At 37.7% G+C, this 15,315-nt stretch overlaps 1 protein-coding gene across 2 annotated transcripts; it reads right to left on the bottom strand.

The window, feature by feature from the left end:
• Window positions 1–646: 646 nt before the first annotated feature.
• LOC108673065 (beta-mannosidase) lies at window positions 647–14,352 on the bottom strand. 2 transcript variants are annotated; one of them, XM_018160842.2, is made up of 18 exons: window positions 13,928–14,352; window positions 12,240–12,401; window positions 11,810–11,964; window positions 10,746–10,954; window positions 10,182–10,311; window positions 9,525–9,674; window positions 8,942–9,122; window positions 8,341–8,534; window positions 7,600–7,790; window positions 6,899–7,089; window positions 6,507–6,606; window positions 6,064–6,241; window positions 5,520–5,667; window positions 3,454–3,542; window positions 2,710–2,832; window positions 1,929–2,138; window positions 1,394–1,684; window positions 647–763 (listed from the first exon to the last, which is right to left on the bottom strand). In XM_018160842.2, the coding sequence occupies exons 1-17, from the start codon at window positions 14,049–14,051 to the stop codon at window positions 1,394–1,396; spliced, it is 2,826 nt and encodes a 941-aa protein (XP_018016331.1). In that variant the 5' UTR covers window positions 14,052–14,352; the 3' UTR covers window positions 647–763. The 2 variants fall into 2 exon arrangements, with proteins under 2 accessions (XP_018016331.1, XP_047735949.1); XM_047879993.1 differs by having other exon boundaries at window positions 1,398–1,684.
• Between the last annotated feature and the right edge of the window lie 963 nt (window positions 14,353–15,315).

Raw genomic sequence — 15,315 nt, 5'->3', positions numbered from 1 at the left:
CCGATCTTTCCATAACTGACGATTGATTGAGATAGCTGCTGAACTTATTACCTGGTCCGTAAGGTGCTAGGCATTTTTAATGTTTTCGTTTATGTTCGAATACATTAGATTAGTCATCTAAAAAATATACGTACATAAAAATCAATTGAAAATGTGTTAAAATAGTCGCTGGATTTTACGAAGTAACTCGAAACCTCAGGGTTTAATATGTGTTTTGTTCTGTTGCAGAAGACAACTGCAATGGAGTTGGAAGCCTCCTCCAGGGCCCTGGTGTTTGTCAAGAACTTTTTACGGTGCGGGAACATTTTGTGCGGCCAAGAACTCACTTTCCTCATCCTATTCTCTGCCATCCAGCTTGTCTTCAGTATTGTCGCTAATCAGTTTGCAACGAGCGTGGCGACCGACACAACTACAGCTATTTATCCTTTCATAGGAGACTTCATCGGTAACTTTTTCAGAAACGTTTTTGGCATAACCTTTGCAAAAAGGTAGCGCATGGTTAAATAACATCTCGTGTATACAAATTCCAGCATGAATTAATACTCTTTTTGTCTGATATCATTGTTAATTCCTGATACCTTTTTAATATCAGTGTTTAATCCCTAGCAACACCTCAGTTTTTGGAGGGAATATTTAAACTATTTAATTTGAATGTCGAAAGGTTTCATTACAGAGGCGAATAGGCTTGCCCCTGGTGTGATGTAATCATCATCATAATAATATGGACGTTAAGAGCCTGCGTAGTGCCAACTCCACTCGTCACCTGTTAAATGATGACGATATGAATGTAATTGTTGAATGGTAAATTATGTCATTTAAGACTATTCGGGGAGACATCACTTGAGAGATTATAAGGGCAACACGAACTTGGAATATTCTTTGATCTAAAACTGAAGTTAAGAAAGTTAAACTGTTTATTCGTGAAGAAAAAATATGTGTTTCTTAATCGATGTGAAAATGAATCATAGCTTGAATCATAGCTCCATGCCTTGTAAGAATAAATGTTCTAATGAAAATATATGTTAGTAAATATTTACCGTAAACTAAACTTCAGTAAACTTTTAATCATTCAATCCTTAGCCTATTTTGAATCTTCAATAGACCTTTAAAGTCGTAAATAAATCTATAGCAATTATAGTTCATGCGTGTGCCATGATCATTTCATTGAGTTTTTTACATAGAATTTAACGGCTAAGGAATGAACAACGTATAAAGTAAAAGGAATAGTTATGTAACTCCATTATTTGCACTAATAGCTGTCAGTGTGCTTTTGTACCAGCCTCGTCTTAGGGTTAGATGTATAAAATGTAACACAGTACGATCTGGTTCACTTAATCCAAGTAATCTTATTTAACCTTTAACCTAAGAGGTTCACTTTCATCACGACTCAAACCTATGTGGCGTTTCTGGTAAGCCAGCGCCGCCAATACCGCCTCCAAGCTGTGCTCGTATCCGCTGTGTGAGTTAGCGTGGTGATCTCGATGCTGCCGACCAGCTCGTCGGAACTCGTAGGCCGACGAGCCTCGAATGTCACCGTCATTGCGCTCTCGAACATGACGAAGCCGTTCTCTGAGAACACTCCGGCCACGTCCGTCTCGAGGAAGACAAAGAGGGCCACTTCGTCGGTGGTGAGGGAAACTAAGTAAGTTTGGTTTTCAGAAGAGACCGCGTGCACTCCCGTTACCTGTGGCAGCGAGAGAATCTTAATTTGGTATTTGAATTTAGAATTTTTCCGCAGTAATCGTCTGAGAAGTAATACAAAGAGATTCAAATCTTAAGATTTATAATTCAAAGAGGAAAATATTTTAAGAAACTATAATCTAATATAAACTAGTATCCAACATCCAACACCATCACAGCAACAAATGATCAATGAAAAGATAACTAAAAGATTCCAACGCGAATCGCTCTGAGTAGAGAACACTCACTTGGACACTGGCATATTTAAGCTGGGCGTTGTTGGGTTCCCCTAACAATAGGAAGGTACTAGGCGCTACAGGCTGTCCTTGAGCGTCTTGAGCAGTGAATGTGATGAAGCAGGTGTCGAGTGACGCGTACAGCCAGTCGTGACACAGCTGCTCAACTTTCAAGTCGCGGTACACGTCCAACACCCACACTTCTGAGGCGTTCTGCGCCGCCTGGGACATGATAAATTGAATATACGTGCAGGAAGTATGTTCAATTTCTACTTCGCTCATTCCTCGTTCATAGATGGGATATTATGGGATGGAATTAGATGGGATTTATATTGGATATTTATACTCGTGTTATAACAATCATCGAATACTTGTACTGCTTGGTAGTGTTAGCTCTGCATTAAAGAATCGATTTTAGCTGCAAGTTTAGCTAAATTGTATGAATGAAAAAATTCAAATGATTCCGAGTCGTTTTTCATGAAATTTGCATTGTAATTCCCGGCGTTATCAAAATGCTTCATGATCTATATCGCACAATGAGAAAAAAATAAATCATGCTATGTTGATGCGTATCTTAAAAATAAACCGAAAATTGGTCTCTTAAAGATGTAGGACATTATCTAAAATTCGCATCTTAACAACACAGATTAAATTTTTAAAATCATTGGTTATGATTACGAAAACTCATATCACAATAATACAAATAAGCCTAAATACATATAGTTATGAAAAAAAATAGAGAAACAGAACAAAATGAAACAAAATCCTTAGAACGTTCTAAGAGATTAAGCACAATAGAGTCGAGCTGGAGGGATGTCCTCGAGAGGGACTGGAAGCTGGAGTAGCTCCTGAGCTCGAGGGCGAGGGTCACTTCCGCAGAGGGCTCTGGAGTGTCGTTAATTACCCACACGTGAATCTGAGAACAAGAAACGTTTGAATACAAATAAATGTTCGTGTGTTAATTACCTTCCTTAAATTAGGAAATGTTGTTCAATGATTATTGTTCATAGTTGATAACTCTGCTGATATGAATTCATGTCTTTTCTTCAACTAATCATTGTTATTTTTCTATTATTAAAGTCGCTAATTCATTGTTAAAACCCAAACAATTTTAAACTTGAATGAATGTATTAAAAATTCACACATTTTGGGCACATTCAATTCAGTTAGTTACATTGACTCATTTGGGTACATTCAATTTAAGAATCGAATTTATATGCTAAAATTTCAGTTGCCAATCATTCAGGTGATACATTTGTTGACTAAGAATATTGCGAGCTGACAGATTTACTGAGACGCATGATATTATCTAAGGAGAAAAATTTTCGCAAAGCTAGCTAATCTTGTTGACAGAAGATGAGACAAACAATCTGAAACTTGGAGAAGATCATTGACGAATCGGATAGTTTCCCGAATGAAAGGAATACGAGGAAGTTATAAAAATTGACTGAGTAATGGAAATTCGTTGTGAAAAAAATTACGCGTGAAATCATAGGAGTCTTATCCCTGTTAATATTTGCTAAAAATAAAATCTCACCTGAGTTCCATCAATGTACGGCGACACTAGAATCGGGCTGAAAAAGTTCTTAGAGTAGTAATGCAGCATCTTCCACCGACCTCCGTACTCTGTAAAGTGGTACGGAATAAGTTCTTAGAGTAATAGTGCAGCTTCGTACACCGACCTCTGTACTCTGTAAAGTGGTACAGAATAAGTTCTTAGAGCAGTAGTGCAGCTACGTAAACCGATCCCCATTCTTTGTTAATTGTTACAGAAGGAGCATTTAGTGTGCTATTGCAGCTTCTTTAACCGAATTCCAAACTCTGTTAAGGGGAGCGTCTACCCTAAAATTTATCTCGGCTATTTACGAACGGATCACTCTGAAACTTGGTACACATATGTAAAACAGAATTCTAAGACATTTTTGTTCGTGTGAATTTTTCGAAAAAAATGAAAGAAAACGTGAAATTCTTAGAAAACGGCCAAAAATATCTATTACTGAAAGAACTCCCCCACCCGCCCCCCTTTCATGAAGTGTCGTGTACGTAAAAATCAACGTACAGAGATGGTAGTGGTACCGTTGGATAGGCCAGAATGTCAGCTTTAAGATGAGACTAAACATGTAACTGCAGCACAACTCAAGTAGACACTATATATAAAGAGCTCAGCAGCTAATTAGTTCCTATCTAATTACTTAATGAACTCCCCCACCCGCCCCCCTTTCATGAAATGCCGTGAAATCATAAATCAACGTAGAGAGATGGCAGTGGTACCGTTGGATAGGGCAGAATGTCAGCTTTAAAATGAGTATAAAAACCGAAAAAGTGGAAATTTTTAATTTTAGAGTAGACGCTCCCCTTAAGTGGAACAGAAGACGCATTCCCTACAGACTGCTCGACGCCCTATTTTTATTGTCACGCGAAGAGAACGAAAAACTTGCTTATTGGCATTAGTACTAAACCGATGTTCTATGAGCGGGTGGTGAGTCTTACTGTTCTGAAATATTTGCATTTTTTGTCAAAAACGCACAGTAATAAACCTCAAATTGTTTACTTATTCACGATGACAAAACTTCTGTCGCTGCTGTTCGACAAGAAATCAATCATGAAGCGACAAACGAAAACAAATTGCTGTTGGTGCCGTGGTATCCAAAATAATGGCCTTAATTATTTCTCTTGTATTAGTTAGAATTTAAATTAAGCATTTAATTATTTGATAACTTTTAAAAAGTTATCTGCAATCATTCAAGAAATGATTATCAAATTATATTCTAAACTTATATGTACTGATTTTTCATTCATTAATTTGTACTAACCTTACAATTTATTATTTACGCTTAACCCTTACCAGTTTGTTCAGAAATTAAATGCAGTAATTTTACAATTCGATTATTAATCTTCCTCAATGCCAACCCAAAACACTGGATGCCAATATCAATATGCTAATCTAACGAAGGTGCTTGTACATGGTCATTCACGAAAACTTCCTGATTTGAAAGCTCAATAAAAAGGAAACTAGTATAATTATCATTACAACACACATGCAATTGAAAAATATATATAACCTGAATTTTTGTATATTTCGTTTTTTAAGATAACATCGGACGAATGACGATTGCCATTGCCAATGCATTAAGTTGGCAACGAAGTTGACGATTTTTGAAGTTGCGTTCAACTCGCTGAAGCATATTAACAGGTATGTTGGCAATGGCTCGGCCCATCTTGTTCTTCAAATGAGGTAGGGTCCTTGGACAGTCATTGTAAACAACTGATTTAAAATAATTCCATTAAAAAATCGCACGGAGCCAAATCGGAACCCGATTCGATCGGAAAACGACCTGAAGGACGAATACGGAACCGAGTTCGGAATACTCGTTAAATGGAGATTACGGACGGAACGGCCATTAGAAAAGTAAAAGCCTCGAAAGCAAACGTATGCTGCTAACTTGTCCAACACATAGTGGCAATTAATTGAATGAGACACAAAACTTCATGACTTTGCCTTTCATATGAAATACTTGCAACCCTTTTCCTGTAAGATCTGGGTGTTGGGCGTGAAATACAAAACAGGAAACTTTCGTGAATCACCCTGTATGTTCTGCACACCTATTGAGCTCCAGGAAGCTCCAGGCCAGATGTCGTTGAGTTGCCAGTACAACGCTCCACTAGTGAGACCTTCGCCTCCCTCCAGCAGCGTGGACCTCCGTCTTCTGTAAGTCTCTGTCTGCACCCTCATGGCCATGGCCTGGTGCACCTGATAATAATTTTAGAGAAAATTTGTAATAAATTCTCTTATTTGCCCGTTTCGGGGATTCGGTACGTTATTACAGAGGTTATTTGAATAACGTATTACAAATAGTTTCGAAAATAAAAACCATAAACGTTTATTATATTTCGTTGTTCAGTAAAGGAGTAAAACTGTGGATAATAATTGGAGTAGAAAAAAAACATTTTTTTGACAATTTTAAAACAACAACATAAGAGAGATAACAAAAAATGGCTAGTCGCACAATGAAAACTCTCATTTTTGCTAAGTGCTGCATGGTTTGTGGGAGCGATGGTGAGCAAATAATTAGATTCTAGAGATTATTATAACCTGGGCAAATGTTGAGATAATCTTAACCTAAGCAAAGGTTGAGATAATCATAACCTGAGTAAGGTAGAGATAATGTTTGTAGTCCACGAGAGGGTTGCCGGAGTCCGGGAACTCCAAGTGCGTCCTGATCTGCATGTTGAGTTCCGTGTTGCCGAATGGATGATGTTGTCTGTAGCTCATTTGGTCCGATGATATCGTCCAGTCACTTGCATTCGTCACGGTCGCCATTGTTCTAATTTCACGAAAATTCGAACAAAATTATAAATCCCAAGGCTAAAGGTTTGTTCTTTAAAATGTCAGCGTGAATATAAAATTAGAAGTATTTTCTCGATAACTGAATAAAATATTCAGTTATGGGTAGCAAATAAATCTAAATCTGCAAATATTTCGAGCTATTTGAACTTTCGTTTGCTTCCAATGCAGTCTACAAACGACACGTTTTGCCGCTGATATTTTATTACCTAACTAAAGAAAAGGTAATTTAGCTGCCTGCTTACCTAAAGCTTGGCCAGGACTGGTAGCCGTACTCGGAGACCATCCTCGATGCTGGATATATCCTCCAGTCCCAGCCATTCTTGAGGTAGTTGTAAAAATGAACTGATCGCATAAATAATAGGAGATTCAATTACGCTTGACCATTTCATATTGCTGGTGCAGTCAAATTTACGTAAAAATGTGCTATGCTTGTACATAATACGCTGATTAAAAGAAATGATTATTAAGGAAAATCTTGTTTTTAATGGCAATTAAATAGCATGTATAGTTCCGTGATTTTTTATGCTTTGGTATCTTAAATGAGGTACAAATCTTAAAATAATATCAATAATGTAGATCATTTAAAAAATGTATCCAAAATGCCAACAATCACGTAAGGTTTAGAGTGACTGACCGTCCCCAAAATTGTTGCTGTAGGGATTCTGTGCAACGTAGCCCTCTTGTTCGGAGCGCAGGCCGTTACTGGGCGAAGATACGACGAAGACTCGCGAGGGGTCGAGCTCTTGAGTCACGGTGCGTGCCGTGTCTACATACAGTGTTACGTAGTCCTTCTGGTACAGGCCGAAATTCGCGGCCGTGCCATACCTTCAGAGAATATTTGAAACCTAGTCTCAGCGGATGCTGGGAAGTTTAATTCAGTGAAGCATGCAATGACCTTAAATAATCGGGTGCTAGCCGAAATTTCACGAGGTGTTCGCAATGCAAGGCAGGTCCAAATGTACATGAAAATGAATTTGAACTGTGAAAAGGAAAACCTTTGCGATAAGATGAGATATATAACAGCTATGGAATTAATGGCAAAAAAGGGATCTGTTAAAAATTCAGCATTAAAAACTATTGACCAGAATAACATTCAAATGCAAAATTTTTAACGAGACAGTGTCTGAAGTAAATGAAATAACGAACAAAATTACTTGCGAGCGAAACGAAAATGAAAATTCAGCATTAAAAACTATTGACCAGAATAACATTCAAATGCAAAATTTTTAACGAGACAGTGTCTGAAGTAAATGAAATAACGAACAAAATTACTTGCGAGCGAAACGAAAATGAAAAAAATATTCGCGAACAATCGGAAGAATAATGTTTGCTGACCAGTCGCCTCGCAGTGCAGCCTCGTTTTCGTTGTTGGAGGCCCAGAGGGCAAGTGAGGCGTGATGCGCCAGACGTAGAACCTGCGTCCGCACCTCCTGCCGGACGCTGGACAGGAAGTCGCTACTGACGGGGTACATGCTGCAGGCAAACATCAGGTCCTGCCACACTAGGAGCCCAAGCTTGTCAGCTGTCTAGGGCAGCAGGTTCAAGTTATTAGTTGAAGTTATGTTATTTTAATTTAGAGTAAATTTATTGTGATAGCTTATGATGAATTTTGGGGGATGAGCATTGAAGATTCTTTTGTTCAAAAAAGTAGCCGATGAGTTTAATTCGTTAGTAGGCAAATATCATGACCTCAAGTGTAAGTTCTATCGAATAGTGAATGCTGCAAATATCAACATAATGGAGTGAAAGTTATTGACTTCCTATTTTAATAAACCACAAATCATAAAGAGGCATGAATAGATATTACTTAGATGGGCTCTGTAGGTGTAACTCACTTTTGAAACATTCTGGGCGCTTGAACTGACATATGACGTGATAATACAAGCTTTCCCTATTGTTCTTGGGTGCTCCTTTTTTCCTATACAGATACAAAAAAGATGAGAGAATAAAAAATTAAATCATGCACTCCCGACGCAGTTGCCGCAACGTTTACTCAGCAATATGCCTGAGTAGCAGCTGTAATATGTTGCAACAAGGATCTCAAGAGGTCCTTCTGCCGTCAATAGTTGACGTTACCTCGTAGAAAGCGTTCGCTTCATAGACTCCTCCACCCCACACTCTGATGATGTTCTGATTAGCGGCAACCGCATCCTTCAACAAACGATTGATATATGTGCTGGTGATGCGCTCTGGTGTAACTTCAGCCGGCACCCAATTGCTGCCACGGAGGAACACCATCACGTTGTTCACCAACACGCGATAGTGGCGTCCTGAACAGCGTAACGTTTGTGCATGAAATTTGATGGCATTAAAATAATACATAGTTAAGAGTGGCACCTACACCGAGTTGAATTATGTTCTTATCTATAGCTGTTGCAATTCACTAAAAAGCTATAGATAATAACACTTGTAATTCACACTATTATCTATAGCACTAGCAATTCACTAAAAAGTGGGACAAAAGAGATAAATAACATTCAATAAAAGCAGTTTTACACATAATTAATCCTTCATATTGTCCGGAATATGCATGGGATCCATACCCGCAATGCTTCCGTAAACAAGAAATAATTAAAACTCAAGTGAAAAATTACAGTAGATCTCATTTTGAACAAATGTCGATTACAGTGCCTTGCATATCTAATATTTTATAGAAATGTTTACAGCCGCTACTGACCCAACGTTTCGTTGACTGGATCTACGAAACTTTGGTCGAGTTGAACCGTACGGAAGCCAACAGTGACAGACTTGGTTGAAGTTTCCCTGGAGAGCGACGGGCTCTGAGAGATCCACGTCACGTTAAGATCATATAAACGCTGTTGCCCTAACCCTGCCGGCCACCACAACTCCACCAACCCCTGTAAATTGGAAAGAGGTTTCAACTGTGTCGTTGAACTTTTGTGTACATATACATTATTTGTCGTCAATGAGATTTGTATCTTATAATTAAGTATTTAGAACTACATTTAGTAGACAAAAAGTTGCATAAGTAAGAGCTTCTTGTACGGGACTCAGCAAAAATACATTGAAGACGGAATTTTAATTTGTAATATGTATTTGAATAATTGTTAAATTGAAGAATTTTTATAACTGTAACAATTTCACTGTTTTTCTGCAAAAATAAATTATCGCTTCCTTCCTCCTAAATCCTACAACATAATTACAAATGATAGAAACATTTCAATAATCTATAAAAAAATTCATAAATTGGAAAATTTTGAAAAATTCAAACGCCCCAACTTGATTAACTCACGACCAACCTCATCAATAGTGAAGTTCAGGGTCACGACGGAGAGCTCTAGTTCTGACGGCGTCAGCTGAGCACTGAAGGTCGCGTTCACGATGTCGTCCAGGCGAACTAAGAACTCGCCTGTCAACGGCGCGTCCAAGTAAGCCAGTCTCAGGAAAACCTTAAATGAGGAAAAAATTGAACTGAATTTACCTGTTCTTGTTTCGTAGCCTCACATAATTTATCAAAAAAATATGGAGTTCATTTTTAAGGTTGATCAATGTTTATTTTGTATTTTATTTTTATATTTGTCATTTTTTATAAATAAAGAAGTAGGTTTTGTGTAGTTTAAATGTAAGTTGAAAATGTGCTTTTAATTTCATTTCTGCTTCCAAAAGTTTTTGTTTTCGAAAATGTTATTAATGCTACATGGACACGTTAATTAAAGCCTTAGTTCACCGCACACGTATTCCTTGAAGACGCAATATCCATGATTTAGGCGAATGAGTAAGTTCTTAAATTCCTTTTTCAATATTCAAGAAATCTTAGCCAATAGTTCTCAACAGCCAGGTAAAATTAAAAAAATCGAACGAATAATCAAAATTCCGCAGGTAACAAGTTTAATGAGGTTATGAACTGTTGCAACAGTTATGTATTAATAAATAATTCCGAAGGAGCGGTAGGTAACCTTGATGGAGGCATTCCAGGCAGGTTTGAACGCTCCGTCTGGAACAGAAGGGAAGGGTGCGTCACTGGATAAGGACGGTAGCAGGTCGGTGATGTAGGCTGTACTCCATTGCACCAGACGGGCTGACCGCCTACACGGAAGAGATAAATTGTTGATATTGCTGCTGGTTTAAATAGATAAATACTTGTCGTTTGTTTGTATGCAAAACCCTACATGACGGATGTAAGGCATGAGAGTCGTGATATAAACAATAACTTTATTTTTGCGCGTTTTTTCAGCTCTTACCAAGAAAATGCGAATTTCTTGGTAAGAACGAAATTACGTCTGATTAAAAGACACTCTTCTCAGGCATCATGATGTCCAGAGTTAATGCAAATAGAAACTGAGCCAAGACGGGCCATATTAATGTATGTCATTAGTCAACAATGTATGAAATCTTTTATTTTTATCTAAAATATACCTAAACATACATCTCTACCATAGTTCCAGGGGCTTTGCAAAAATTCCATTAACTATATATTTAGGAGCATGTTTAAACGGATATGTTTTGAGAACAATGATTACCAAATTCCCATCGATGGGAAGGCAGGTCCCCAGTCCCAGCCGAAAGACGCCTGCATTTTGCGTATGTGGTTGGCATGACACTCCCCATGATACTCGGGGGGCACGCAGCTCGGGGGCACAGGGTAGTGTTGGGCCTGACGCGCACTCTGCGCTGCCGCCCACACCACCGGTGACACGAGGTGGACGCTCAGCAACGGCGGATCACCGCTCTGGGGTTAGAACATGGAATTTAAAACGTTATCATGCACCGCGTACTTGAAAGTAATACGAATTCAACCTGTTATATACTTTTTGTGGAAAAATGCATCGTATTATGAGTGGAACGATGGGATAAGGTTAGAACGTTGAATTTAAAACGTTATCATGCACCGCGTACTTGAAAGCAATACGAATTTAACCTGTTATATACTTTTTGCGGAAAAATGTATCGTATTCGGAGTGGAACGCGTGGATAATTATGGCTGAGTTAAATAGATTTTTTAAATTTATTTCATCATTCAATTGAAAAGATGAAATATTGTATCGGATATAAATCTGTCAAGTAACTATGGCTTGAAATGGTATCGCAAACTTTAAAACAATTTCGTTGAATTTCATCAGAATTATTGCTATGAAAAATAGCGAATGCTCCGGCAAAATTTACATTAATTTCGGTCAATTTCTCAGAATCAGCGGAGAAATAATATTAATTTTTATCAGGGAAGAGTAAGTCGTTAATGTATATGTAATTATTTTAGAACACGAGATCTAAAATTTTCATTTGATCGAAGGATTGCCACCCGTAATTATTATGAAATAATTTGAACAGCATAAATAAGAGAATTGGATAAATAGAAAAAAGAATTCCCATGCAAAAATGACATTTATGAGTAAAATAATGTTCTATGAATACATCCCATTAGAAAGAATCATTGAACCAGAACATCATAAATTCCTCGAAGAAGCAAAGATATATTCATATTTGCCGTAAACTATTTTTCTCGGCAAGGGAGCCAGAATATTGGATATATTCCTATCTCCTTGTTTCTCATGCCACCGATCAACACGAACTATCAAACTATCACCTTGTCAGCTTCAGGAATATCAAAGTAATATTTCGTAAACATATTGTCTGTGGTTCCAATGACGACGCCGTTCAGAGCAACTGCAGACACTGTGTCGATGCCATCAAATTCCAGACCCACGCGAGCGTTGGAAGTGTCTTCACTCCCGTCATTCACTGCAAGAGTTATTTGCTGTCATCATTGATTTCTCCTTTTTAAATTCTGATCCACATTTGCGAATCGGTTACTCTACGTTGCTAATGCTGATGAGAGTCTTACAAAGATGAAGCGTTTACGCTATTTCGTTGGACTTCCAATCGTCTCTAGACCCTTTTTAACATTTGCAAAAATAATTTTTGGACGGCCTGAAACAAATGATTTAGAATATAGGATTTTAAATCCTAAAATCATATATCCCGATTTTTTATGTAGACACTGTTTCGTCACTCACACTTCAGCAGAGCGCTGTAGGTCCAGTTAGTTTTGGCCACCCAGCGGTACGTGAGATCGTTGTCTCGGTAGATGAGGTCTCCAGCAGTCAGCACTCCTGCCTTCTTGAGGTCACTGTACACTCCACCGGGCACTGACCCCTTCACGCTGATGTTGGGCAGCGCTGTGGTGTAGTCAGCAGAAGCAAAGGCAAGGGTAACATTTAGTGAAATTCAGTCATTCAATCAAAATACCAAATAAATTATTAGTATTATTATAATTATTATTGTCATTATTATTATTATTGTTATTATTATTATTATTATTATTATTATTATTATTATTATTATTATTATTATTATATTTATTATTAGGCGCACCATATTTATAAAAACTGATAGATATATGGGAGACGTAACAGTTGTGGACAATAATAATATGCGTTTGAAAGTTACTTTTTAAACACAACACTTCTAGAGGGGTCAATGTTTCCAATGTTACACATGCAAAATGAATTTCTTATTTTATTTTTAAATATTTTGTATAAGATAATTTTTAAAATTTTTTAATATAAAAAAATAAAACATTTTAAATTATTAATTCTGTCAATTGATTCAGGCATTGTCTCTAACTTTACGCAAGTGTTCAAAATTTCAGATCTATTGGACAGCTAGAAGTACGTTAAATATCGATTATAAGATTTGTAGCTGACAAACAAACGTACAAACAAAGAAGAAGTAAAGTTAAAGAGAAGTGTTGTAGAAATAAGCAACCGATGTAGGAAAAAATATAGGTAACAGACGTTGGCGACAGAAGTAGGCAACAAATGTATGCGAATGATGGAGGCAACAGTAGTAGGCAATAAATGTAGGCAAAAGACGGAGGCAACAGAAGTAGGCAACAAATGTGGGGAAAAGACGGAAGCGTCAGAAGTAGGCAACAAATGTAGGTAAAAGAAGGAGGCACAAGTCGGAGGCAACAGAAGTAGGAAACAAATGTATGCGAAAGATGGAGGCAACAGTAGTAGGTAATAAATGTAGGTAAAAGACGGAGGCACAAGACGGAGGGAACAAATGTAGGTAAAGACGGTGGCAACAGAAGTAGGCAATAGAAGTAGGCAACAAATGTAGGCAACAGACGGAGGCAACAGACGCAGACAAAAGACGCAGGCAATAAGCATTAGTACCAGACTTAGGCAGCATTCGTAATAGTGTAGAGGTCATGGATTAAACGATATTTTATTGTAAGGTATTAGGTTTTTATTAAACGAAGATGTTATCATTCTAGAATTTATCAGAATTGGAAGAATGGAATTGGAATTTCCACAATTTGTTGGAACTGGAAGAATGTTTTAGAGAGTAGGCTATTGACACTGTGGTCAGGGATTACGGATCGGAAAATGCAATGGGAACGTGGTCTTAAAAGCAGCAAATTGTGGTTCGTAAAGCTTGCCCCTTAGACTGCATGTAAGCTAATCGATGCCCATTTGTCAAGCCATGAACGTGAACAAGTGCTACAGTTCTCATGTTTGAAGAAAACTCTTGATGTAATGTGATATTTCGTGCCATAAAGCATTTAAAGTATTTTAATGTAACCTTGGATTAGTGAACACTGAACCTGCCACAATATATGCACGACAATAGGAACCAGCATAGATAACAGAATGAAGAAGTAAAAAATTAAATTGATTTCTGAACACGTTCACGCTACCTGAGCTCGTAAGCGTCCAATCGAGGCAGTTAAGACTCGTCACATGCTCGCTCTGGGCCGAGGCGACGATCATAAGCAGAAGCAGGAGTCGGAACATGATTATTGCATCGACGCAACCGCGCATAGAAATTAAATCTCTTGTTATTGTTTTTTCAACTGATACTTGTTTCACTGTTAATTAATGTGGAGCACTGGATTTAATGTTAATTAATGTTAATGAAAGTAGAGTAGAAATCAAGCGCTCACAGTAGAGCCATATTTCCAAAGGGATAAAAGAGATAAGAAATAAAATACAGTGTTTAATATTCAAGAAAATTCCAAATGAAAATTGAGAATGACTCAACGAGAAAAAATGAGCTTATGCGAACACACCGAGCTGCCATTAGTACGAGTACATTTGAAACGCAGACACCAGAGTTCGGTGATCTCCTGTTACTAACTTCACAATGCGAGTCGTGATCGTCGCAGTGTTACACAGAGATCTGAGGCGATAGGCTTATCATTCAATATCGATCAAGAGGTTGATATATACAAGCGCGGCTGGTGAAGGAGAACGGAAGATCTAATCTCAACATCGTCCACATAAACTGATAGTCCCAATCGCAAGTTATCAGAACTCATCCAATATTTACGCAAACAAATGTGATCCGTGAATTTTTTTGAACAATGATGTAACTAAATTTAAATGAAATCTCTAGATAAAGTTTTGAATTTTTAAAATAACTGGAATGAATGTTCTAACTAAGTGTTCTCAACCCATCAAATCCGATTATATTGTCGGTGCGAACAACGAATCTTATGCCAATCGACATTGCCCAGAGGCTAATGAAGACAGTGAGGATGTCCAAAACTATTAAAATTGCTAATTATAATAAAAAGTAGGCGAGTAGTGTGCGCTTGTGAGCTGCTTTTTATCGTCGTTCAGGTGAACCTTCACTCGATATGGTGGCTCCAATGCCTTCCGAAGTGATAACAAGTCAACAATGTATGAAATTTTTAGTTTTTATAAAAAATATATGTAAACTTATATCCCTACCATAGTTCCAGGGGCTTTGCAAAAAATCCATTAACTAAATATTTTTAACTATTCATTAAAAAATCAAATATCTCAGGAAATTTCATATTATTCAATAATCTAGTGACAATAATTCCAACTCATCGCATCAATTTCGAGACAGAGTAAACAAGGCTTTTGTTACTTCCGCAGTGCAGAAACATTGCTCAGGGGCTCAGCTGGTCACGACGTCCATCACAATTATTATAGTGAGGGTCAGACGAACGTCGGGCCTCAGTCACGCACGGCCAGGGGAGTGGAGTAGTGCTGTGACAGAGACAGTCGCTTTGTTATGACGTGATATGGTACAGAGATTTTTAGATAGATTTAGATT

Source organism: Hyalella azteca, unplaced genomic scaffold, assembly GCF_000764305.2.
Source record: "Hyalella azteca isolate HAZT.00-mixed unplaced genomic scaffold, Hazt_2.0.2 contig4363, whole genome shotgun sequence".
Lineage (NCBI taxonomy): Eukaryota > Metazoa > Arthropoda > Malacostraca > Amphipoda > Hyalellidae > Hyalella > Hyalella azteca.
Note: the sequence above shows the minus strand (reverse complement) of the source record. Positions and strands in the feature narration are given on the sequence as shown.